A 27584-nucleotide genomic window follows, 5' to 3' on the forward strand; every position below is an offset into this window, starting at 1 on the left:
GAAGCACTCCTCGAATTTAGTAAAGTTTCTCTCGATTGTTTCAGCGATACCAGTTAGGTCGGAGTTGGATGATAGTGAGGTGGAGGCCGTGGCTCCCAGGAGCGACCATCTGGTGACAGTAGCATGGTCATCTTCATATATCCTGATAACGTTCACTTTCAAAGCATTGAAACAACTCTAGAAGATTTTTGTCACAAATGCCATTAAAAATGGAGCACATCTTGTCAAAGAACTAATAAAAATTGGCATTGAAAGAATTTCCCTCGGAGGACGACAGATAGCACTCATCGGCCATCCTCAACCAGAGCTCAGAAAAATACTATTGATAAAGGAAAACTGAGCGGAGTCAATATCGAATGCACTGTTACTGGTCGCTAGGCGACGAACCCCGGCACGACCTCAGCTTAGAATAATCCGTGAGCACAACACAACAAAGTAGGTCTGGCTTGTTGCAACAAATGGACAAATAACCAAATACAGGACACGTCTGACCATCAAAAAACCAGCACACATAAGGCATGTCAAACCAACCGCAGCACACAAGGCCTGTTCGGCAAGAAAAAACAACAAAAATCGGTAAAAACTCACCAAAACAGAGCAGCAGACTGCTAGTCTGGGTTGTTACACAATGAGAAATAAATAAAAGGTTTACTCTGGCTAAGGGGGTTCCTGTCACCAGCCTTGACTAATTGTCGCTGTGGAGTGGTTATAATGATGGACTCACAAGGACCTGGATTAAAACCCCATCAGCACCACAGTGGTGGTTGACTGAAGTTAGTTTTTTGTGGTTCCTAACTTTGAGGAGCAAATTCAAGCCGATCTTCCATTGGGAACCACAGTTTATTCATTAAAACTTTTCGCCACAGAGAACAATGGGCCTAAAATGGTACAAATATTCAATCATTACATTTCATTGACAATTTAAAAAATTAATGGATGGCAGAAAAATAATAAAGAACACTGGATATTCACTAAGACTGTTACGTACACACACTTTGTTCCAGACTCTGCCATGAAGCTGGGGCTGGAAGAAATCTCAGCAATAGTATAAGTCCAGTGGTATATTCTTGGCATTCATTTATTCAGCATTGACCAATTACATTGGGGCAAAACACTGCTATCTTCAAACAACTGTGACTGAACATAATTTAACCCTTTCGTTACTGATAGTAATTTAATTCTAGAATGATGAAAGCTATCATTTTGACTGCAAAGCTACTTTGACATGCATTTGTATCCAAACATTTATCTCAAGTTGTTGAAATTTTATGACTTTTCTCATCTTGTTAAGGCTCTTAAATTCCTAAAATAAATTTTCTAGGTTTCTTGATTTAGGGGCAAAATAAAGTTCTACCTAGAATGATAGTAGTGATCAATTGACTGCTACAGAGATATTTAACTAATATGATTGCAACACATGCTGAAATGGACAGTTTTCTTATGCAAACATTAATATTGAAAGATAAACATGTTCTATCATGGTGTTTGTTTTTCTCCAGCATTCATTTTGTACCATTCAAAGGTACACTTTTCAAAAAACTTGTTGTCATATGTTATCAGATTTATTTAGCATTTCTATGGATCTTTGCATTTTTACTGTATTGGATTTACTGGAATAATGTCTCACGACAAAAAAGAATCTTCATTTTTCACAAGTTTAACCATGAACAGAGCTCCTGCTCGGGGTAGGGCAAGATGATCCTTATCATTTATTTTATTCATACTATAAATTAACTATAGAGTGTGACCCCGGAGGTCCCACCAAATATCCTAGCCTAGCACCCGGTGGATGATTTGGGTAGCCATTTTACCATCATGCTTTCGACAGAGCAAAAAAATAATTCTACAGTTGGTTAGCAGAGAAAATCTAGGTCTTGAATACCATGCACACACAAAATTGCAATCCTAGACAAAGGAAATTTCTGCCAGAAATTATGAAATTTATGAGTGTTGTTGTAGTGTTTCAACAAAATGAATTCATTCATTGCACAATTTGATGAGCATCAAAAAGCTACCTTATGTATATATTTTAAATTGTTTAGGATTTGGCAGCTATTCACAGGTTTCCATTCTGCACATGCAGTCTCTATGAGAATTTCTCAAGCATATTATACTTTGAACCTTGTCAGTAGACTGCCAAGTGAAAATGAAGTCACAAATTACAAGAGCTCAAAGAATCATAGCCAAACCTCTTTTTAAAGTAACAAAACACATGATTGGTATTTATCATAGCAAGCCCCTTTGTCCAAAATTCCAAAAAATTGGTACATGAACAAGAGTAATGCAAAAATAAGTCAAAGAGAATGCATAGATACTGTTTTAAGAAGTTTCGGTAAAGAAAAATAATTTATGTTGATTTTTTCCCTATTGCAGTCAAAATCACTATTGTCCATTGTTCTAGGTAGTTGGAAATTCCTGTCGTTCTAGTGTTAAAGTACCATTAATTTTTCAACCCCTGTAACATCCCTTACATACTAGAGATGAATTCTTGAGAATAATCTTTTCAAGAATATTCTTGAGAATAATCTTTTCAAGAATATTCTTATAAGTTCTTGATGAGAATATTCTCCTATTATTTATAATATATAGTTACACATAATATCCTTGAAAATATTCTCTGGAAGGACTACTTTCATAAATTACTGGGGAATATTCTTATAGAAAATAATAAGAATTATTCTGAAGTTGTTAATAATAGTCCTTCCAGAGAATATTCTCCTCGATGAGAACATCCTTCAGTTACAGAAATCTTTTCAGAGAGTATTATCAAGAATATATGCAATAACATGTATTATAATAAATAATCTCAATAAATAACTTGAGAATAATAATTATTTTTGATAAGAATATTCTCTAGTAATTTATAATAGTAGTCCTATGAGAGAATATTCTCAAGAATATTCTCTGTCCCCGTCTCTCTTCCCCTCAAGAAGATGGGAATATTGAAGTTTGTACACACCACAATATTAAAGTTTGAAAGCAAGAAAATTAAACCAACAGGGCTGATTTGCACAACTTTAACAGAAATATGAATGATACAGAATTTAAGTGTATGTACATTGAAGAAAACAACAGCTCTGTATCATAGAATGAAGGTGATTGTATAGCTTCCTTTATCAATCAACTTTGGTTTAATTTCTTTTGTTTTGAACTTATTTCTGAAAATTTACTTAATTGTAAAATAATTTTTTAAGGTTTTAATCTAAAGGTTTCTAAAATCTTTGTAACCAAACTTTTGAAACCTCTCATGACCTGGAGAATATTCTTGAACATAAAAGTTGTCATTGGGGGTGATTATACCAAAAATTGTTTTGTTGTAAATATTTCAGGCAATGAAAACTGATTTATATTCACACAATATAAACAAAATTAGTAAAAAAATTTAAATTATTTAAAAGAAAAATGAATATTCTAGATTATTCCAATTTCTACATCCAGGAGAATAGTCTCAGAGAATGATATTCTCACATCTCTATTACATACATTTTTGGGTGTTGGTATTTTGCAGTATCAGCACGACCCAACCCGCACGGGTAAAAGGCTTATATCCCGGGAGGGACAGAGCCTGGGTCGTGTCTGGTCTGTCGGTATTTTGCAGTATAAAAGCTGTATAACTACTTTATAATTACCAGATGAAAGCACTGCACAAGCATGGGATAACCTATTTGAATTGATATTTTTCATTTTTATTGTAAGCATATAGTGCTGGCATAACTTTCAAGCATCAGGTTACTTAAATCGTTGTGTACTAAATAATTTTTTTGTTTTTATGCCTCAATTAGAACTGAAATGACCTACCAAAACATTTCATGACAATTATTTTTTCATAAGTGGTACGGAGAGTTGGTTGCTGTGATTGGTAATTCAAACCACAGGACTCTGAAATGCATTGAGCAATATAGGCAACACCCATAATGAACAACAGTAATGAAGAAAAAAAACCCCATAAATTTAGGAGAGGGAAGCGAAATGAAACTTACTGTTAGACCATCAGCAGATATTTTCAGATATTCACTAACATCATCAGCATTGAGTATAGAGTTCAAATTTGTTCTATCTGTTCGTTCATATGAATAAATTCTATCCTGAAGAAAATAAAAAAAAGGAGCATTAATGTCTATTTGATATATTTTTTATTACATGCATTTGGAATTATATTGACATATAAACAGCATATAAATTTGCACATACCTTTTTCAAAACTTTCAAGAACATGAAAGAGATAAAAAAAATTAAATAACATTAAAAATGATAATCATTTATCATAAATATACATATTCATACAGAGATAATAAATATAGGGGAAACTTGTACTTTGACCATAGTAAACCTTGAAACACTGAAATAGTTTCAATAGTATTGCATTCTAGCTGATGTTTTTGGAGTGCACGAGATTAGAAATATATAACCTTGCAACTGAATGTTGTTTTAGCTCTTTGTCTGGGACCTTGACAGAGATTTTGTAAGTAGGCCTGTTTTAGTAACACAATTGTTTTCTTATATTTGCCGTTTCTACTCAACACTGCAAGTCGTTTAGTAATTATAATCTATGCAATCACCTGATGAACCCTATTAAGTACATAATCATACCAAGCACTATTTTTCAATATTTTTCACAAATGGTGGAACATCGTGTATTTTGGAACAGTATAAAATTTGAAGTTTTCCAACTTTATATTGGAATACTCACCTTAAACTAATTTTTAACTCTCCTCCATTTGCTTTTAACTACTTATGTTTTATAATTAACAATTCATGTTTTGAATTTTAGTTCTATACTTCTCTCCTATAAAAACTTCAGCTATATCCATTTCTTTTCTTCTACTAGCCTTTGGTTATTTCTTGATCAAATTTGTTGGAAAATACAAATTTTACAGTGTGGAACGCACCCAACAAAAATTTTTACAAAGTTAATTTCCTTCAGAGGAGAGGTGAGAAAATATTTTGTTTTATCAGTGCCAGATATAACAAATGTTGACATCACAGATGTTGTATCTCTAATGCAATTACCCAATATCGAAAGAAATGACAGAACTAAAGATTTAAAAACATTTAATTTTTGTTTTAAAAAATATAATGTATTGGTGCAGGAAGTTAACTCCTAGCTTTAGTCAGGAATAAATGTAAATTTTTAAAATATTTTGTCCAATGTATTTATTGTTCAATCTCCTCACGGAGCACTAAGAAATCTTTGGCAGAGCACAGTTTGGAAACCTGCTATTACATTTTACTATGGCCGGCAAAACTAGATTTACTTTGGTATACAGTGAAACACTAATTATAATTAGAGTTTCAGTGTATGTCAAAGCAAAATTAATGATAACTAAAGGTTTATAAAGATGAAAAATGCATCTACTCTTCATAAGATGAATAGCACATTAAAGGGAAGTTAAAAAAAATTATCTCTAATTAACACTTACACAGATTATCTAAATTCCACTGTGCACAAAACCCTATTTCTTTTTCAATACATTTATCACTTCTGACGAGTTTTTCCAACACCTCTAGTGGATTTTCTTTCCTTGAATTAAGTGTTTCATCAATCATTCGCTTGTTAATACCTATAATTTCAGATGATATGTTAAAGCAAAGTGCTCGACGAAATTAATAAATATTTTTAATATAGAAATAACCTAAGTATATCTTGTGTATTCATTGATTGTAAAGAACATTGCATCCAATTATGCATAAATTTATGTGTTATAATTAAGGAAAAATATCATATTTGAGCATTATACTTGAATACAAAGAATCTTATTCCTTATAAAATTACCATAAAAAAAACCTTCGTATAAAAAAATTGTTTATTTTATTTTTTACTAATATAACACACGCTGCATCTCCATGTTTCTGCATAAGTAATAATAAACAAATAAGTAATAATAAACAAAAATAAAGTAAAAATATATAAATTGGCAAAGCATTTAATATACAAATTTTAGCATCTTTAGGCGTAATCTTGGCTATAAATACTTTCTATACTAGAAAAAAAATAAACGGAAATATACAGCAATACCCTGAAGTTAAACGATAAGCGTGCAAATCGAATTCACGTAAGCTGGGTTGTAATTCTGCATAAAAATACATTAAATATTGGTTGACTGGAACCAATATTTCTGAAAAACACCAGTCTTTTTGAAAAAACTAAAATCAAAACTGCAGGTTTTTCTACACATAATAATAAAAAATATCATTAAAAATTTCAAATTACTTCAAAATATATATAAACGAATGCCATATGTGGAGTGATTTTAGATAACAATTTGGTTCATTGAAAGAAATGAGCTTCTTGTGTTAAACCAAGGTAATTTCATTACTGAATTACTTTTTAAATGAATTGAATTACTTTCCTATTAAAATATGAAACTTCTCCAAGAGGGTCAACATTAATTGAAGTGACAGGTGAGGCTTCAGGTCAGGGGTCCAGATTGTTTTAATTTTTGTTTTTTACACTACAAATTCACTATAAAGGGGAACGGCAAAGATTATCAGCATAGGGGCCCTGCTGCAAGATGTGGAGTCATGAAGAGACTGTGTGCATTGTCAGTAAATGCTAAATAGCATCATTTCTAACTCAATGCATTAAAAATTGACCAAAGCATACACATAAAATGGAAGGTGTGTTTCCAAATGGTTCTAAGGCCCAGATTGATTGCAAATTACTGACATTTAGATTGCCAATGATTTGCAGTTTATCCAGTTTTTACTTCCAGCATCTTAAAAATCTGCTATCTGCATGTGGTGTTCTTATTAAATATTTTTATTATGTATAATCATAATCACATATAGCTGCATAATCAGTGTTAATATTTTGAGAATATATTTTTTTGTAATTTAGAAGATAATTGCAGATGTTTTGTATTTCATGTTTAGAAATAATGAAAAATAGAATTGAAGGCAAATGATAAATGAGAAAAATATCAGAATTATTTTGATATTGAATGGTATTGAAAAGTGAGAGAAAAAAAAAGAACAAGAGAAGGACCAATGATACATGAATGAAGTTGGGAAGAAAATCTAAAGATTCAAAAAATAAAATAAAGATAGACAATATGGCGAGTTGACTAACATGGATCCTACGGGCAATGACAGAGTGCGCAAGAAATAGTGACAAAAGAAGTCTAATAAGCTTTTCCTGGGGAACTGCAAAATTGCAGTAATTAAATATATATATACACTGCTGGCCACCCAAATTGCAACACCAAGAAAGACAAGAGATAGCGCAACAATATTTATTTTGTAGATAACATGTTGACCAAGCATCAAATGATTAAATTTATAGACTTCTGTGAAGTGTGGTTCCTGCCAAAATCAGTAGCCAGAGTAGTCGCCATTGTTGGAGATCACTGCTGCCACACGCCTCGGCATTGATTCAAAGGGACTTTGGATGTGTTCTTGGGGTACAGCAGACCAAGCTTGCCGCTGTGGTGGTCGAGTGGTCATAGTGACGGACTCGCATCGCGGGGACCCGGGTTCGAGCCCCACCAATGCCACAGTGGTGGTCGGCTGAAGTTGGTTTTCTGTGGTTCCCAACTTCGAGGCGCAAATGCGAGCCGATCTCCCTGTTAAAAAGTCTCGCCACAGAGAGTAACAGACCTACAAACAGTACAAATATTCAGTCACGACACATCACTCACTTCACTTCTGAGATATAGATGGCAGCACTGAAAAATCATACACAACGCTAGATACGCACTCAGACTGTTAGGTACACACACTTACACTTCCGGCACAACTCACTAGGTAGAAAATTGCCTATGGCAATAGACCTGAGTTGTGCTCGGTTTGAAAAAAAAAAAAAAAAAAAAGCAGACCAAGCAGCTTCCACGCGTTGCCAAAGTTGATATGGTGTGGCAGCTAGGGATGTAATCTGGGTCAATTGTTGAGCAACCATGGACCACATGTTTTCTATCGGCGAAAGATCCGGAGAGCGAGCTGGCCAGGGAAGCAATTCAATCTGGCGATTGACGAAGAACCTTTGGACAATGCGTGCCACGTGTGGTCGCGCATTATCCTGTTGAAATATGGCTGTGGGCAAGCCCTGAAGGTAAGGAAGGACAACTGGCTCCAACACCACGGAGATGTAGCGCTGGCTTTTTAAAGTACCAGCAATGCGTACTAGAGGAGTGCGAGAGTGATATCCAATACCACCCCATACCATAATACCCTGTGCAGGACCAGTGTGGCGGTGCATAACGCAGCTGTTCAGCATCCTCTCTCCACGGTGTCTCCAGACTCGAATCCGACCATCGTGGTGTTGCAGACAGAAGCGTGACTCATCAGTAAAAACAATTTCATTCCATTGTGCCGTCCACATCCTTCTTTCATTGCACCATTGGCGGCGGAGACGTCTGTGGTTCTGCGTCAAGGGTAGACGAAGCAATGGACGTCTTGCGGACAGACCACTCTGCTTTAAACGGCGTCGAATGGTACGCGCAGACACTGGATGATGCGGTACAGACTGAATGTGTTGTGCTATGGTTCGTGATGTGGCTGAGCGATCTGTCACTGCCATACGCACAATACGCCTGTCATCACGTGAAGTGGTGCACTGAGGTGGATGCGATCGAACACGTCGGTCCATCGTACCCTCCTGCATCCAATGATCACATATCCGCATTACAGTTGTTTGGTTTCGTCCAACACGACTACCGATTTCCCTGAAAGATAATCCACAATCTCGGTAGGCCACTATCCTTCCTCTGTCGAACTCGGATACTTGATCAAAAGATGATCGCTGTTTTCTACGAGGCACAATTGATTGTTTTTTTGAAAAAAATACAAGAAAAACACAATTGCGGTACTTCAAATCGTCGAAATCTCCAAGCCTTAAATAGCGCTTTGAAGTGGCGCCACAGGCGCGCGTGATGTGCGTCTGCGCTGAAATTCTAATCATTTGCATATCTCACCTCCGGTAATGCATGTTGTAAATTTCATATTATTTGCATGCTTCCTTTAGGGTGTTGCATTTACGGTGGCCAGCAGTGTATATATATAAAATATAGCAATATATATACAGCAATATATATAAAAAAAAAAAAAATTGTTATCCAAAGCCCTTTAATCGACCACGCCAATAGTGGTCACAATGATGGAGGAGATGTAGACCATTATTAAAAATGGGTCTGGCGCTCTGTATAACTGTTTCACGGTCACGGTCTTATTGAATGGAAAATATAGTCTTTTGTGATTATCACATAATTAAAATATTTTTTTCTTTAGCTATAATCCCATAGCACTTATGGAATGTGCTGAATTCATGAACCAGGAATTTTTCACAGAAAATCAAGTAACTCTAAAATTGTGTAAATCAGGGCAGTGTAAGTCAGGATATGACTATATTCAATTTTACGTTTAGAATGGCAGTTATACTGTATCACTAATTTACAAAATAACCTTAACTTCTACTCAGTGGGAAAAAAATTATTTATTATTAGATTTTGCAAAAATTTTAAAAAATGCAAGCCGCAGTGAAACTTCCATAGGTGACCATCTATATTCCGCTGCCAGTTTTTCTTGGAATGGGCATTAGGATCCATAGATATAAATACAAACATCACCCCCATTATATGGCTGTCTTTGCATGTGGTAGGAGGCCATTTCTTTACAAATAAGAATTTAAAAAGCTTGTGTGCATTTTTAAAAAATGCGTTAAGACTTGATAGTTCCATTTGTATAACCTTATAAACTTTACACATCAGCATAAATACTTTTATGGATCAATAGGATTTTCTAGTTATGTGTGACCCTATCAGATTGGAAACATTTGTAAATAGGATGACAAAAGCTATGCTATATGGTTGATCTTAGCTGTTAAAAGAAAGTCAGAATTTGTCCTCAGGGTGGGGGGCCAGGTAAACAAGACAAATAACCTATGATCTCTATGGAATAAGTAACTGTTTTTTTTCAGAAAATGAATTTTCTGTAAATAAATTGAGCATAAGATTTTTTTTTTGTCACATTGAAAACCATTATTTTGACATGCCCCCTCCCCAAATGTTTTTTTTCCCGTCTCGTCTACCATCACACATTTCTATTCCGCAGCCAACAATTTTTTCTACGGAATGCCGAGCGGCCATCTTAGAGAAATTTCACTGTCTGAGTATTATTTTTCGCATGCAAAATAAAAGCACACAAAATTTTTTTTATTGTTTCATTGTGAAGTACAAGCATGTATCATGCACTATTCAATGGAATGCAGTAAGATTTTACTTATAAAAAATAATTATTTGTTGATGTATACTGATTTTCCTTACCAATTACATACTTGTTCACTTACCAGTTTGTGCAAATTTTTCCAATGCGATCATTGCAAAAAGAATAACAGAGCTGTTGAAAGACATATCCTGTAAAATAAACATCATATTTAATAATAGAACCAGAACAATAAAAATAATAATAGGAATTGCAGTTTGTCAAATGAGTGGTGAAATACATAATATGCATGCAGTAAATTTTCAAGTTATACTAGTATGACTCAAACAATAAAATAAAAAAACCTATTTTTATCATGACATAACAAAACTTTCAATTAAATTCTGCTGATAAGTGAAAATATGTCTCAATTAGCTCTGCATCACATATTCTAATACGTAATTTAAGAAACTGAAAGTTTTACAATACTTGAATTGCTTAGGAATGCAAAAAAATTTGATATACATTACAAATTAATACAAAGTTTATAGCATGATATAATTGAAACAACGGACTGGTGAAACATTAGAAATTTCACTAAAAATTATTTAACAAAATTGTTGTATGATGTTTATAAGCTTATTCTTACCAGGTTTGTTAGTAGATAATCCAATGTATCTTTTGTGAGTAGAGTTACACTGCTCGGGCCTAATAGATTGTAAGAAAATACTCACATTAGGTTGCACCAGTATTAAGTGAAGAAAAGTAGACATATTGATAAAAGAAATAGAGGTTTGTCGCGTCATTGGCATAGCTGATCAAAAAGTGGGATTTTTAAAAGTGGAATGAGATAAAAAATAAGATTTTTATTTAAACGATAAAAATTAATAAACGATTGCTAGAGATTTTCATTTGAACAATAAAAATTCAGATTCTCATTTAAATAACAAAACTTCTGATTTTCATTACTTTCATTAAACTGTAACACTTGCCTGCAAGTTTTTCAGCGATGCAGCCCAATACAATACATATATTTCGATGACGCCTTGGGTCATTCTTTCCTTTAGTGGCAGTTTCTGCAGACAAACTGAAAATATTTGAAAGTTTTCCAACTGTTTCCTGGGAGAGAGGAAGAACAATTTCAAAAAAAAAATTTACCACAAATAATTCAGTACAGTAAAACTCCTCTTAACAATTTTGTGTCCTTTTTTAAATTTCGGTCAAAAAATGTTTTTACTCCAGGATGATGCCTTATTATTATTATAAAACTTTCAAAGTGAAATGTACACAATTAAGTTTTATTTGATCGCTAGTGTTTCATCAGATGTTGAATGAAAATACTACCATAAACTACGGAGACTTGGGTACAAATACAACGCCACAACAGGCAAAATGCCCAACGAGGTGGCTGATAAAAAGATGCCCATAAAAATATGGTTGTCATATGTTTCAAAAATACAGCAACCCAATTAAAAATGCAATTAACACAAATTACAAACAATATATACACATGATAAAATATTATACAATGCCCATAAAGAATACTTATGGTTGTCTTATTCTAAGAATGGATAGCTTCTCGATTTACCCCAACATGTTTATCGTATTTCTTTTTAAACGTGTCAATTGTGTTACAATTTACTACCTCCGGGGGTAAGCTATTCCATTTATTAACAACCCTATTGGAGAAAAATTCCCTGCGACACCATAACCTTGCATTGTCCCTCACCAATCGATACTGGTGTCCCCTTGTAAAAGCAGTCGATTGGCGGTGTACTAAAAGTTCATGGTCCATCCTATCCATCCCATTGAAAATTTTGAACACTTCGATCATATCTCCTCGACACCTGCGTTCATCCAATGTAAACATATTCAAAAAATGAAGTCTTTCTTCATAACTCAAGCCCCGTGTGCCAATAAGGACACGCGTAGCTCTTCTCTGCACCCCTTCAACCAAGTCTATGTCCCTCTGTAGGTATGGTCTCCAAAACCTTACAGCATACTCCAGTCCAGGACGAACTAAGCCTCGAAAAAGCGGAAGAATGACTTTAGGAGAACGCGAAGAGACCTTTTTGAAAATGAGACCAAGCATTCTATTAGATTTTTTGACAACCGCTGAACAATGTTCAGAAAACTTAAGTCGCTCGTCAATGAGAATTCCCAAATCGGTGACTCTAGTTGCATCCGGGATAGTGACACCATTCAACTCGTAAGAGAACCGTGGGTTGTTCGAACCAAAATGAGCGACCATGCACTTATCTACGCTAAACGTCATGCTCCATTCATTTGCCCATGCTGCAATCTTGTTTAAGTTGGTCTGGAGCAACTCCCTATCGCTTTCATTTCCGATTACCCCCATTAGCTTCACATCATCTGCGAATTTGCTAGTAATTCCATCGATACCCTGATCGAGTTTGTCGATAAAAAGTGAAAAAAGTATGGGGCCAAGGACACTTCCTTACGGGTACATACTCAAATTTCTTATTTTAGATAATGCCATAGCCACTGTAAATGAAATAGAAGTGATTCTAAGTTCAGCCTCCATGATTATAAATGGTACCCAAAATGATACCCTAATTTTTTTCCTGTTTACTTTTATCATAACCTGCATTTTAAGGTTTTGCAAAAACATTGCAAAATTTCGTTCACTGTACTTAGTGGTTAGATCTTAGTCTCAATAGAAGTTTGCTCTTTGGTATGTATACTTACTGTTCCAACTGTGGATGATAAATTATCTAAATAAATCAATTTGTTAATTAATTGTTGTATAATTAATGAAATTTGTAGTATTTGCAGAGTGACTTGAGGACAGCATTTTATATTTGTGACAGGTGCATACATTTGTACAGATGTCATGAACATGTAAGAAAATGTTAGGCTCCAAGCATTATAAAAATTACACAGAAAATCAGATTAATTTTTCCAATTAATTAAAGAGATTCCATACAACGTATAGAGATTAAAAACAAAACAGGTATCTTTGACTAGGCAGATTTACATTGTAGACATAAAAGAATAACTCCCTGTATTTTTAATAAAAACAAAACTTATTGTTGATACTTTTTTCACTTGTGTCCGATTATTTCCAAGGGATGAGATGGAAACATACGCTTCAAAAAGTGAAATATCAAGGCAATAGAGCAGTTGTCCCCCTTCAGGCTGGGAGGACAGGTTTACTACTCTGTTTCTCTGCACCCAAGTCACACCCTACCCGAAAGGTGACTTGGGTACGACTTTTCATTCTTCACCATTATAATAAGTTACAAAACAATTATCTTTGCATAAGCAAATAACTATAAATTTCTTTCACAAGTGGAGCAACTTTTAGTAAAAAGTGTTATGAATCGAGGGTGGGTAAGTCAGCGGAAAGAATTCAGGAAAAACTCTTCTCTGTTTTGCATGATGTCATATCCTTTGTTTATAAAAGTGAGTTTGTTCATCGGACCTTCTCTGCTTCATGGATAACAAACTAACCTTATATAGAAAAGAAAAGGGTTTCTTGTTTTCAATGGGGGGGGGGGGGGCAGGTATCCAGGTTTCAGAATTTTTAAGGGTTCTGTCCCTTTTGATTCTGTGGAAATCCAAAAAAGCTCTCACAGAATCCTAAGGTTCCGCAGAACACCAGTTGGAAAACCCTGACTTATGGTATTAAACTGGGTTTATTTTAAAATGAATTATTTCAAGAACTTCAAAAAAAAAAACCCCTTCTTTTCTACTGTTCTTCCCCCCCCCCTCCTCCCCTTATATGGTTGAACTTTTTTTTGCCCCACATGTCTGCAAAAGAGGGGTTTTACTGTATTTATAGCAATAACATTTTAAAATACGCAGCACAGTACAAAATAATTTATTTCTACAAAACATGATAAATGTAAAAAACATGCAGATGTTCCAAGTTGAAAGAATATTTATTAGTGTTTAATCACCCACCTTTGTTAACAATTTTTCCTAAAAATTAAAAAAATATGTAACACTTTACAGAATAAAATATTTTAATACATAGAATTATCTTCTCCAGCTTACCTTTGTAGGCAGAGGACAGTCATCAAGTAAGAGTGTAATAACAGCAGGTCCCAAAGGATCATTCTTAGGAATTACACTGACCATTGAGTTAACAACAGCGAGCCATCCTTTTTGTTTGTCAGCAATCAAGTGTAATTTCGCCATTGATGGCGGTGGCTCAAAATCACTAAGGAATCAATGATGTATAAAAAACTTTTAATTTCACAAGAAAAACTGGCTTGTACTGGAAATTTTTTTCTTCATATAATTATAATATGGTTAAAATGATTGTTACTTCGAAATTCGATTCTTTAGTTTTATTTCACCTTTTAACAGCAACAGTGAAGCACAATCAAAATGCCTTTCATATTAGAAAAACATTCACAAACGTACAAGCGAAGCGTTGAGAACCAAAGTGGTCTAAATGATTGGAGTGCAACTTTGCATAATAAAGCATTCTTTCCTGAAAGATCGATCTCAAAAGATCAGTTTTCATTTAATTGAATTTTTGCTTATAAGACACTTCAGACCAGTCATTCTGAAACTTTTGTCACCTGTGGCTCCCTCGCCCAATTCATGGTTCATATGTGGTTTTTCCAGTAGCTTGATACACATAAAAGAAACCAAAGCACACAAATCGATGTCTCCAGCTCACTGCAATACTTCAGACAAAGGTTGGTTATGCAACTAGGAGACCAGATGCATACTTTGAGAAACACTGCTTTGGACTCTAAAGTCTCTTATAAGCAAAAAAAGTATTTCGAGGAAAAGGGATTTTTGGGATCTTTCAGGAAAGAATTTTGTTATGAAAAATTGTATTTAGGTGATTTAGATCACTTTGATTCTCTACCCGTCAATTACTCATGTGTCGGGATGTTAGGTGAGAATATTCTTGGAGAACATGAATATTCTGGGAATATTCTTTTTTCTTTTAAAACAATTATACTTTTCAAGAAAGTCCCATTTTTTTATATTCAGGAAGTTTTGAAAGAACTTCTATAACTCCTTCTTCTTTCTTCCATAGTTTGTTACCAAGTGGTGAATGAATCCTGATTCATGCTTATCTTTGATTAAACTCACACAATGGAAATGTAGGATCCAAAATATCAAAGCATGGTGGACAGGTTTTAGAGTGTCATAGCTTTTATTTCTTTTACACAGCTTCACAAGTATGATTTTCTTTTAATTTTTCAGGAGTGAAGTTAACGGAATATTCTGCATGCTTTTCTCAATTTCAGAAAAAATGCTTTGACAACCATACTGATTGCCAGATTGTTATAAATTTCACAAAACTAGGCAAATCATGAATTTTTTTGGACATGCGGTAGATAAATCTTAACCTATAGAATGCAAGAATTAATTATTATGAATAATTAGAATCAAAGTGCCCATTGAGAACAGTTCTGTGTCCTAGGGATAGTTCAAGTATTACGTTAGTAAATTTTTAGCCATTTACCCCCCCCCCCCCATCAACAAAATTTTGTCAGCTCTGCCCCCACCTCCTAACGCATATTGGTGGGATCAGAGGCATACCTGGGGGAAGGGTAACTCCCACAGCCAATCAAAAATTTATTTTTTTAATGCAAAAAAACATTTTTTTTAAAAATTAAAATTTTGAAAGAAAATACTCTATATGTTATTATAATCGATTTCTATTAATTTCAATGCTATTTGAAGGCTAAAAATTCAATTTTTTTAAAATAAATTCAGTGTGACCCACCCTCTAAGCCATATAATGGTAAACCCTTGGCCCACGGACCAAATGTGGCCATAGGGGGTTATCTGATGTGGCCTGCCTCCTCAAACCTAATTTTGTAAAAATGAACTAAGCGGCACATTCTTACAGATTGCTTAAGTGACCCTGTGGCACAATTCCAGAGCATTTAAGTGGCCCGTGGCACATTCTCTGATCACTCAAGTAGGCGCATGGCATATTCACAGATCACTTAAGTGACCCACGACACAGTTATAGCACACTTAAACGATATCTGTTGCACATTTAGAGATCCCTTGAGTGACATGTAGAACAGTTTTAAAGCATTGAAACAGCCCCAATAGATTCCGTGGCTATAAACGGAATATACTCAATATACTCATGGTATATTATGGTTCTACATCACTCAAGTTACCCACAGCACATTCTTAGATTACTGTGGTCCCAAGTACTGTGGTACTAAGTGATCCCTGGCATAATTACAAATCACTTGAGTCATGTGTGCACAGTTCCAGAGCACTTGAGCAGCCTGGATACATTTACAGATCACTTGGATCCACGAAACATTTAGAGATCACTAAAGTGGCTCAGTAGGGGACTTATTAATAAAAAGAATGCTAGTTCAAGTGCCCACAAACTAGTGAAAGGTTTTTCTAATTTTTGGCGCACTGAGTAAGATGGGATTAAGAATATTTAATATTTTTATAAAGGGTAGTTGATGATGTAAGCATCTCATCCAAACCCCCCTCCCTTCCCCACTATTATTAAGAGTTAGCAAATCGATAAACCCTCCCCCCTCAATACTGACATAATTCTCGAATGACCCCCTAGGAGAATGGGGATGTTCAACTTAAATTAAGTCACTTATGCTTTGTAATCAGTTATAAAAAAAACCAGTTAATAGTTTACTTATTCCCAAACATGTAACATTTTATAAATAATTTTTAAAAATTCATTCGCAAGTTAAAGTTAAGATGAAGTTATTTGTCCTTTTAGCCCTTTCTTCTCCAAAAGATTATTATCAAGAATTTTAGGTCTCTACTCATGTGATTGTTTCAATCCAGCTATGCTTCTAATTAATACAGTAAAACTTTTTCTGTTGAACACAGGTTTCTGCTTAATAAAGGTTCAATTGATATAATGTGTAAATTATGTAAGGATCTTTTATGTAGTTGAAATAAAATAAAAATAAAGTAATTGAAAATAAAGTAAATAGTACAAAAATAGATAAAATAAATGAAAAGTAATATTTAAATATTTATAACTTGATATGGTATATTATTCTTTTTAAAATACATACAGGTGACACCCTCGACTTTTGCACAATTTACTATTTTTGACATATTTTAAAAATTAAATTTTTTAAAGATTTTTGTCGATAATATTTGAAGATTGGTTAATTTTTCATTTTGTGCCGGCAGTTAAGCAATAGTGTAAAGATAAAAATTTACAATTTAAAGCGTTATTCAATCTAAAACAATGCTCCAGGACACCCCAAATCTCAGCAGAATTTACACCCAGAAATCAATGTTGTGTTTCTTCCTTCCAATAATACCTGCCTCATACAGCCTATGGACCAAACTGTGATAGCTACATTTAAACGATATTATATGAGTACAATAATGAATCAGGCAATCAAGACAACTGACGGGGAAGGTGGGTTTATATTAAGAAATTTTTGGAATAATTATAATACATGGAATATGTGCAATTAACAATATTGGAGACTCATGGACAGAAATAAAAAAGACAACAATGAAAGGTTCCTGGAAACAATTATGCCCACAAATGATGGGTGATTTTATAAATTCTGCAGAAACTATCACAGATGAAATAGTTAGCCTAATGAATGAACTAAATTTGGAAGTCAACAACGAAGATGTTAATGAGTTGATTGAGTCTCACTCAGTACTTCTGTCAAATGAATACTTAATTGAGCAACAAGAGTTAAATGAAATACACTATGAAAGTGAGGGAAAAAAATTTGATAAAATCATCAAGACTGATAGTCAAAAATATGAATGAAACCTTCGTGCATCTTGACAAATTTGTGACTATTGTGGAAGAATGTGATCCCAATGGAGAATGCATATCTTAAGTATTATGTGCAAAAGTTGAGAACCGTCTGTATTTACTTTAACATTATGTATATCACGGATCCCGCTTATAACGTTTTTGAAAAACCATCATGGGAAAACATTGTAAGTGGAAAAACATTTTAAATGGGAAGAGAATTAAAGTTAGTACCATGAAATTAAGTCAATTCTAATTATTCATAATAATTTTTCAAGCAGAAAACCTTTTAAGTGGAAACTTTATAAGCGGGATTGACTGTATAGTGCACCCACATTACATACATTAACTATTTTCATCCCTGAATAGTGAATAAAAAAATTAAAAACAGTACTGTAAATAAATAAATTCACATTTTTTCCAATAGTCTATGAGTTTTTTTATATGCAGTTCCCACCCTATGCTACCTGACTTTCAGTAAACAGTTTTGCTTTGAAATGTTTTGCTGCGGTTTCAAACGGTTTTGCTGTAGTTCTTTCAAGGTTTTGACAGCATCTGTATGAAAATTCACCCTACATTTTTTTTCAAAAATGACGACATTTACAGGGTGTCTAACACATACTAAAAGCAAAACTTAGTGACTTTTCTCTTTCCACAAAATGAACCATGCTGGACCGTTTTTCATATCAGTGGTTCCCAAACTATGAGTCGCGATCCCTGGGGGTTTGCGTTAATAGAATGGGGGAACACAAGTGAATTTACATAATAGAAACATATGATAAGAAATCAATTTTAATTTTTTGCTACTTTTCGCGGGTCATGATGATGATGAATATACACAAATGTGTATTTTGATCAACTGTATAAATTCTTGATGTTCGGGGGGAGGGGGTGCCTGCAACCCCTTCATATATGTTCCCATATATCTCCCCCCATATTAAGCACTGTCTTACAGCATAAACAGAAATAAAATTTCTTTATCAGAGTTTTATTACTGAGAAAATTTACAATTTGTTCATTTTTGCAGCACCAGAGTCATTTTGTGCCCACAATGATTTATTCAAATGAAACCTAGTAAAGCCAATTACAACTGAGAATTAGAACACAGTCCTTAGTAGTGTTGAAACCAGGGGTGCTGTGGGTGTTCAAGCACTCATGGTAATTTGTGACATATGTCTCAGCACCCCAGAATTCATTCAGAAATTGAAATTTCCCATATATAAGGCTCAAGACGAGTGAGCACTCACTGCTTCGAAACACCTCCAATGTCCCAGCGAATCTTGTTAAACTGAACATCATGTTCATACATATATTATCCTTCTCAGCTGTTAGGTCATTCGTATATATCACATATTAATCGATAAAATTCAATACTTTCAAATAGTTTTAAAATCTTTTTCAGGTCTGCATCTATTTTGTTACTTTTGGGTAGCCACCAGGCTGATCATTTAAAGTTTTTAGATATCAATTCCTATTTGGAACAAGTGGGTACATATATAAAATTTATTCACACGGTCAAATGAAATGCCAAATGTTCTTCCCCCTGGTATTAGATCAGGGCTGGACAAATCTCCAAAAATTTACATGCCCATCAGGCATGTGACTTGCAGTAATACATGCCGGAATCAATATTTAACATGCCTGAAAAGCCCGCTGGTCTTGGCTAGCCAATGATTACCAATTTTTTTACAAGTGTAAGGTGGGCCCGCACCATGCATGATCAAGTACTTCATGGGAATCGTAAATAAATACAACAAACATTTGCTTCTTTTTTAATATCTCACCTATACACAAACCAGTTGCAGTCACAGATTTCTAATCATACAAGAACATTGCTTTCACGAGTAGTAGTTTCTGTTCTTGTCCCATAAGCTATCAAACTTGTTTTCTTGGCTACATTATACAGGAGCATAAATGGTAGGGGAGGTGGCAATCCACCATCCACAAAAAATTGTTGCATAAGCGCAGGGCAAAAGTAGATAGCTCCACCCTCCAATCAACATGCACACCATGTCAACCACATGGTGTGCAACAACCACATCCCTCCTGTTCAAAGAGTATACGCATCATGCATACGCTTGTTATTAGCTCTATCGTCATGCTCCGACGTCGGCCTAGATCGCAAGCTTGTCACCGTATTCCAGTGGTTCCCTTGCCTAATTCATGTTTCATCGACGGCTTCCCAGAATAGTTTAGCAGATTTTCAAAGTTTGGCATTTCAAAGCATAAATAGGTGCACAAATCAATATCTCAAGTTTAATTAACTGTTCTATCGTGTTCATTCAAACATAATTTTTTCTTTCTCTTTGTATTTTCTTTCAAATATTGTAAAATATGTAATTTGATTGCAAACTCGAATTTGTATAGCTTTATTGTAATTGACTACTGCTAAACCAGACATGCTTCTAACTTCTAACGAATTGGTACATGTTGGAATGTGTGTGTGTAGTGAACCTTCCGTGAAGTTTGTTATGTGTAGTGCTGCCACCTGCCATCAATTTTTCGTAATTGACTGGGGACAAATCAATTATATTATGTCAAGCTGGCCACGACTAAAGGGGGCGGGATGGAGGGCAACTGTAACTGCAAATTTAGGGGGCAGTCGTTTTAGGTAGGAACAAAGAATACTGTTATAAAGTAATTGAATTTTAGGATTGTGGGGCCGGCAAAAATCCTACTGACAGCCTTTTTTGCGATGCACACTTTTACGTGGAGAAACAATTAATGGCAAACAATTCGCCAATTCGATCACAGACCCTATTCTAGTCTGAGATTTGTGTCTCTTCTCTGACTGTCTCTTTCCGTCACATGTCCATACTGTACAATTTTGTCGTTCACTATAGCTAGTTGGTAAAGATCGGCACGATAAAAAAAAAGAAAAGGATATAATTGCAAAAAACACAACTTTCTTCCTCCACGGAAAAAAAATGGTGTTCTTCTTGTGGCCCTCACAAGGGCCGAGCTGTAGCTTTGAGGTCTGGGACAATTACCATCATTGTTTTTTTTTGTGCTATAAATTGACTATAGAGCACCCCCTTTCCCGTGAAAACTTTGGATTTGCGGAAATGCCAAAGTTCACAACCTAGAGGCCCTGCTCCACGATGTGGGAGGTCATATCTATATCTATATATATAATTGATTTTCTGTCTGTATGTTCTCTATACAAATATATAATTTTAGATCGATCATCGAAAAATTTTGCATATATACCAAATGGGACACGACTTGAACGATAGGCTACTTTAAAATTTCATCAGAGCTGGGCAAATGCCCCAAATGGGCAAAAAACTGTGGGACAACAATGGTTTTTGGCCTCAACAATCATTTTCAGAACATTTACTTTGATTTCCGTGGTTCCCTAGAAGACGTGTATATGCCTTTACGATGGTTTGTCACTTCTTTAACGCTGCCAGTCCAGTATGTGTATAATAGTTTATGCCTTTATAATGCTTTGCCACATTTTCAAAACTCCCAGTAATGAGGCTTTTTGAATAGACGTCATAATCATCATCAGTATCGCTTTGAGGGTTAGGAAAAGGGTGATCCTCATAGAAATTGGTGTTAAAATTGCAGATTTTACTGTAGAATTGCGGAAATTTGGTGGGGTTTCCTGTCACAATGATTTCAAAATTGTATTGAATTCTAAATTTTTTAAATATTGAGTTCGCTTAGAGATATATGAAGCTAAGAAAATTAAATATAAAATAATTAGCAGGACCTACTTTTCAGTTGGATATCCATGCAATATTGATTTCAACATTTTATTTGTATCTTTTCAAGCATGAAAATTAATGTCTCCATATTGTCTTTTAACCATTCAACTGCATAAATTCATGTGGGTTAGGATATTTTAAAATTAATTATGGGCCAGTAAAAAGTAAATCGAAAAAATTCCACAGCTTTCATTAAGCATTTTCGAAAGCTAAAACAGGCAGATGTGTATAACTTGAAGTTCAAGGAAGGGGGGGGGGGATCGAAATACTTAGTGCCCTTAAAAAAATATATATATATAAAAAATATATATATATATATATTCATTTCTACGTTTCTTGAAGTCGCCACATTGGTTAACTTAAGACACGGTTTGCATGTCCTTCAAAGAAAGAGGGAGATATCACGTGATCCAAAAAGCCTCATTAAAGAAAACCTGGGCAGCGCCGGGTATTATAGCTAGTCCTTTCTTATAATTTAAACCAATATTGTTCCCAAGAGGTCTGCAGTCCATGATTTTAAGAACACTGCTTCAGAGAAATATTAGATGTTGGAAGGTCCCAACAAGCAAAGAAAGTTCCTTTTTTTTGTTCATCCAGCTAAACAGCTTTTCCCTCTACCATAATGCCTGCCCAAATATACACATTGAAAGATGACTTTTTTATGATTTTCATTTTTTGTTTACCCATCCCCCACCCAGCAAAAGAAAGAAAAGAAACACAGGAAAGACAAAAAAAAAATTATTCAGTGCCCTAGAAAAAAATGATTCAAGGAAAAAAAAGATCAGTAAAAAATCCCTGATCTTCGCTCAAATTTTGTGATTTTTCCGTGACTTCCACGACCCTTTCCTCATTCCGTGACTTTTCCGTGATGGTAGCCACCCTGAATTTAAATTCTTTTTTGACTTTTCGAAAATTTTTAATGAGTGTCAATATCAGTTATGTCTATGTTGTCACATTGTTGTCTATGTTTATTCAAATCCTAAGCACCAGGGCTGTAACTAGGATTTTTGAGGGCAACATTCTGTTTTCACCTAAAATTTGACACCTGAGCAATCCTCTGCTCAGAGGGAGCCCCTTTGCCTCCCTCTAGTTACAGCCCTGCGATCACGAAAAGCACCTTGCATATAATTTTTTGTCTTACATTGTATATCATTTGGAAATCCAACCCTTACACTGATTCCTCCCATAGAAAATCCTGTTTTTTCATAATTTTTTTTTCACAGTTTTAGGAAGCAACTGCTTTGCTACAGATCACGAACGGAAACAGTGTTTGCTGATGTAGAGGTGGTCGATACAGAAGTCACATTGGAAAGTAAAGATTGCATAAAAAATTTTGGTAGAGTACTAACATTTTATATGATCCTTTAGTTTCAAGACACTCATAATGTTTGTGCAAAATTTTCCGTTAAGACGGCACAATTTTCCGTTAAGACGGCACAATTTTCCTTTTGGTTTCCACGTTGGACAGGTTCGGTATAGTTCTAGTTTTTTAATGTAGGCTATATTTTGTCATTGAAATCACAGGACCAAGACTTTTTTTCCAATTTCTGCTTAATACAGGTTCCATTAAAAACAGGTTTTACTGTTTTTAATTTTACTGCAATTTATGCTATGCTGATGAATGTTATCCTACATAAAAGGAATCTAACATGACAGAATGAAAGGGTCTCACAAAAACATAAGAACTGAATTTGCAGTGCAAACACATTTAGTTTTAATTTACAATAAATTAATAATGTCAAAAAAATGTTTTATTGTCACAAAGATGAAGTATTGTATACCTACGCTGAGTTGGCCTCTGGCTAAGTCATGAAACGTCATGCACGATGGACGATTCCACTTATCTTCTTTCAGTAAAAAGGTCGCAGGGAAAAGGAGCAGGTTGGTATTTTCCATTGACGTCTTTAGCACTATTTTAGTGAGTTTTTTTCCTTCCTTCCCCCATTTCCTCTACTTGGAAAACGAACCCTCCCTTCGCGGGTCAAGGTCAGAGGCCAACTCAGTATGGGCATACAATATTGATTATTTCAACAAGAATTAAAGCGATTATCCATGCTTACTTATCAACTAAACTGCCGATCAGGTCTAAGGTCTCCAAAACTAGTTTATCAATGGAAGAATATATCATCAAGTCCCAAACTTGATGGACAGGATCAGGCCGTCTCCGACCATGATCGACACTGGAACTTGAGGAGACTGATGATGTACGAGGAGCTTGCTGAGTAAATGATTCATTGTCACTCTGTGACTGATCATCCTTGCATATACAAAGTCCCATGCTCAGTAGATTTCACACAAAAGGTTTCCATACATTAATAAGAACAATGCAAGACGGTTTGAGTGTCTTCTGATCTCGTCAGCTTCTTGGTGCTTCTTCATCCTGATTCTACAAACAATAAATAAACAAATTTCACTCTTCATTGCACACAATGAAATTTTCAAATTTCTTTTTTTTGTAATCATTACTCTAAAACAGCGGTTCTCCACCTTTTCTGACTCGCTGAGCCATTTTTAGTATATTATTTATGTGGCGGTACCGTTTAGGCCTCTTTTTTTGTTTATCAAATTTATTAATTCATTTTATTATTCTCGAGTGGCCACAGAGCCCCTGGGAAGTGCACAACACAGAGCACCGGTTGAGAACCGCTGCTCTAAAACATTTTACTGTTCCAAAACTTATTATTTATGCAGCCTACTAAAAATAAAACATTTTCAGGTACTGTATTCATGCTCATTGTTCACTACTGTTTTTGTTGATGTTTCTTGGTTTTTGAGATACCTGGAGTGGCAGCTTTGATTCCTAGATGCGATCATCCACAGCACTAATTAATATTTTGCTAAGTATACAGTGTACTGAATAAAGATCAAACATTAAGCAAACTGTGTAACCTTTAACTCTTTGAGGCACACAATTTGAAAGAAAATAAAAACCCTATTTGCACAGAATTTTTTTATTATAAAACCTTAATCACAGTAGCACACAACTTACTGATGCGTTTTGATTTGTATAATTTTTTTTCACTTATTTACCCATTTACCATTGGTGCATATCATTGCCAACTGAATGAAAAACTAAATAAAATACTAAACTGTATAACTATGAGTAACTTCAACTTTGAAGTGGGTTAAAATATACCCCACCATGCATGAAAAGCTAAGCAAAAGATGGGACAGTTTTTAACCCTCCTAGCCCCAAAGAGTTAAGTGAAAACAAAGTGAAAGAAACATAAGACTAAACAATTGAACATCTTTGCAGTCAAAAAAAAAATTATGATTATGGGATCTTTCATACTCTACCAGCAAATTCTATTTGCCCTACATGAAGGAGGCTTTGAAGAAGTCTCTTCAACTTGATACAGGCATCCCTCGCTTTATATGATTAATTGATTCTACAAAATAGTTGCATAAGACCAAGTCGTGTAAAGTGAGTTGAATTTAATTAATTTTTTACCATGGGAAAGATAGAGGAGTTAGAAGTTAGGGTTATAGATAGGGGAGTTATCCTTTCTCAGAAGGATTAAAAAATTGAATACAACAGCAAAGGAACTTTTTTAATGAATGAATTATTCAAAAACTTATGAATAAATCCCATGAATTTAGACAATATAACTGAATTAAATTAATACTTTTTCCATCTTCACTATTTCTGATTGATTCTAGTGAGTGTGGACCTTTCTTTTCTGGACAGCCTGGTATGATAGACTGACAACTCTTTTAAAGGAAGCTATTGAGATTTGACTCAAAAGCAGTATTTTTCCAGAACTTTCAACAAATATGAAAGTTCTAGTTTCATTGGAACAGCTTTTTATCGATTGAATTTCTCATGGCATTGTCAGTGTGTTACCAAACGATGTTTATCAGTGTGATCTGGTGTTTTGTATCTGAGAATTTCTCTATTTGTCTCAGCTGCATGATTAGATCCAGCATATCATTAGATCTAACATATTTCATCGTCAAAGGATTTAACTATGTTATAATAATAATAATAATAACGTGATCCTCACGTATATATTTTCAATTTGCAAGCCTATTTCCTGGATTAAAGTTAAACTCCCAGATGGATTTTACAGGTTGGAGAACAGATGTTGTATGGTTTGCCACTTGGCGTTTTTTGCCTGATTATACCCTGATATTTCTTAACTACGCTAAACACAGAAGGCATGCCAAATGAAATAATGAATGAAAAAATAATATAAAGGGAACGGTACAACCTGACCAGAAGAATAATCCAACGGAAATGACGAGAGAAACAAAAAACTAACGCACAAAACAAGAGATGCGCAGAAAATGGTACAACGACTGTATCGAAGTTTTGAAAGACGCGGTTAACAAAAGAAAAAACCTGTTTTGCGAAGTGCGCGCCATCTGGAATAGAAAATTCTGGAAGAACGAAAATTCTAGAACACACGGCAACCCAGAGACCCATTATGACGGTCTTGGCGACTTATCGCGAAGGAAAAAGTCGCCAAAGTCGTGGCGGACCATACTGCATCTGTTCCGAAGTTCTGTCAGACCAGACCCGGGCTTTTGTCTCCAACAAGGCTACCTCTTCCAGGATATAAGTCCTTTACCCATGTGGGTTGGGTCATGCTGAGGAGAACACAAAAATTCTGGAATCTGTCACTTTCACTTCACAAATGAAACAGATGGCAGCAGCATTAGCACACATAACACTGACAGCATCAATACATTAGGTCCACACATATGCACGTGCAAGTTCCCACATGCATCAATGCATCAGGAAATTCCACAGAGGAATGTTTACAAGGTGCATGCATGATTAAATATGTTAACTTCTAGGGCCGCAACTAGATGCTTCGTCACCTGGGGCAAGTGCGCATTCTGGCGTCCCCTTGTAATGTTGTAGGTAAAGTTTGAGAATAAAATTTGCGCCCCCTCTGGTCCAGCGCCCAAGGGACGAGACCTGCCTGCTCCTCCCCCCCCGTTGCGGTCCTGTTAACTTCTAAGGAATGGACGTAGCTTCAAGCAATATATCCCGGCTTTTACAAACGATAATAAAATTAACTTCATTGGACTTGGTGCATTCAAACTGCATAATCTCAATGCCACTGCTTCCCCTATGCTATTCCTTCATCAATTAATACTACTCTCTCTCTCTCTGTTTGATTCACATTCCCTAAAAGTCACTTGAATACACAAAGTCACGATACATCTCTTCCATTTTAGCGGCTGCTCAATAGCTTCCTACAAGTAACAGCTGGGGCTGACAGGGCTACAGCTAGGGATGATTCTCAATTTTTTTTTTGTCTTTTCACATTATAAATTCACTATGGACGGCCTGTGAAAAGTCTAAATTGGGGGCCGGCCAAAGATTGCAGCCTAGGGCCCTACTGCAGGATGTGGATTCGTGCATACAGAGTCTGAAAACATGCAATTCCGTATATTATTTTGCCATAAATGATCATAGAGTGCCCAATGTTTACCTCATCTCCATAATCAGAAACACTTTGATGGGGGGGGGGGGGGTTGGCAGAAAGGGCCCAGGGTGGCAAGTTAGGAGGTGAGAAAAATTTAAGGAATGAATGGTTAAGAAAATTACACACTGGGATAGAAGAGAGGCAGCAAAACCATATATCCACCTCTGTCTGCAACACCTATAGAAATGTTGGGTTTGAGCTTCTCATTATGTCTAATAACTTTACCCCAATGTAAATGATGAATAAAATATTGAACAGATTTCTTATGCATATGTAATATCAGGAAACATTCAAACAACATCAAAGAGATCGAAGTACTTTCACTCATTGAGGTGGGACAACTTACATTGCTGGACAGCTAGACTACAAAACATTCTCCTATAGCTTCTTGCAAATGCTTTTTCCGTGTTTGTATACAGTACAATTCTGTAAGAAAGGAAAAAAAATATATAAAATATATATCAATCGTATTACTCAACATTTAAAATATATATTTATTATTTTTTTAATCATTGTTGATGGAAGCATAGAGTATTTTAATGTTGAATGCACATGTTTATAATCATGTTTTAA

The 27584-nt window shown here is 35.0% G+C and overlaps 1 protein-coding gene across 1 annotated transcript in view; it reads right to left on the bottom strand.

Moving 5' to 3' along the window:
• Positions 1–27584, bottom strand: part of LOC149083210 (RING finger and SPRY domain-containing protein 1-like) — a 46017-nt gene that overhangs the window by 18017 nt on the left and 416 nt on the right. The window contains exons 2-10 of the mRNA XM_089236406.1: positions 27358–27437; positions 23634–23959; positions 14155–14320; positions 11127–11253; positions 10784–10842; positions 10280–10346; positions 5421–5561; positions 4192–4202; positions 3981–4085 (exon numbers count right to left, since the gene is read on the bottom strand). Coding sequence (XP_089092532.1) covers positions 3981–4085; positions 4192–4202; positions 5421–5561; positions 10280–10346; positions 10784–10842; positions 11127–11253; positions 14155–14320; positions 23634–23851 — 894 coding nt within the window. The 5' untranslated portion in view covers positions 23852–23959; positions 27358–27437. The remainder of the gene's footprint in view (positions 1–3980; positions 4086–4191; positions 4203–5420; positions 5562–10279; positions 10347–10783; positions 10843–11126; positions 11254–14154; positions 14321–23633; positions 23960–27357; positions 27438–27584) is intronic.

The sequence above is a fragment of the Pholcus phalangioides genome, unplaced genomic scaffold (assembly GCF_987345545.1).
Source record: "Pholcus phalangioides strain wild (caught in Gottingen) unplaced genomic scaffold, Ppha-v1.0 ptg000009l_1, whole genome shotgun sequence".
Classification (NCBI taxonomy): Eukaryota; Metazoa; Arthropoda; class Arachnida; order Araneae; family Pholcidae; genus Pholcus; species Pholcus phalangioides.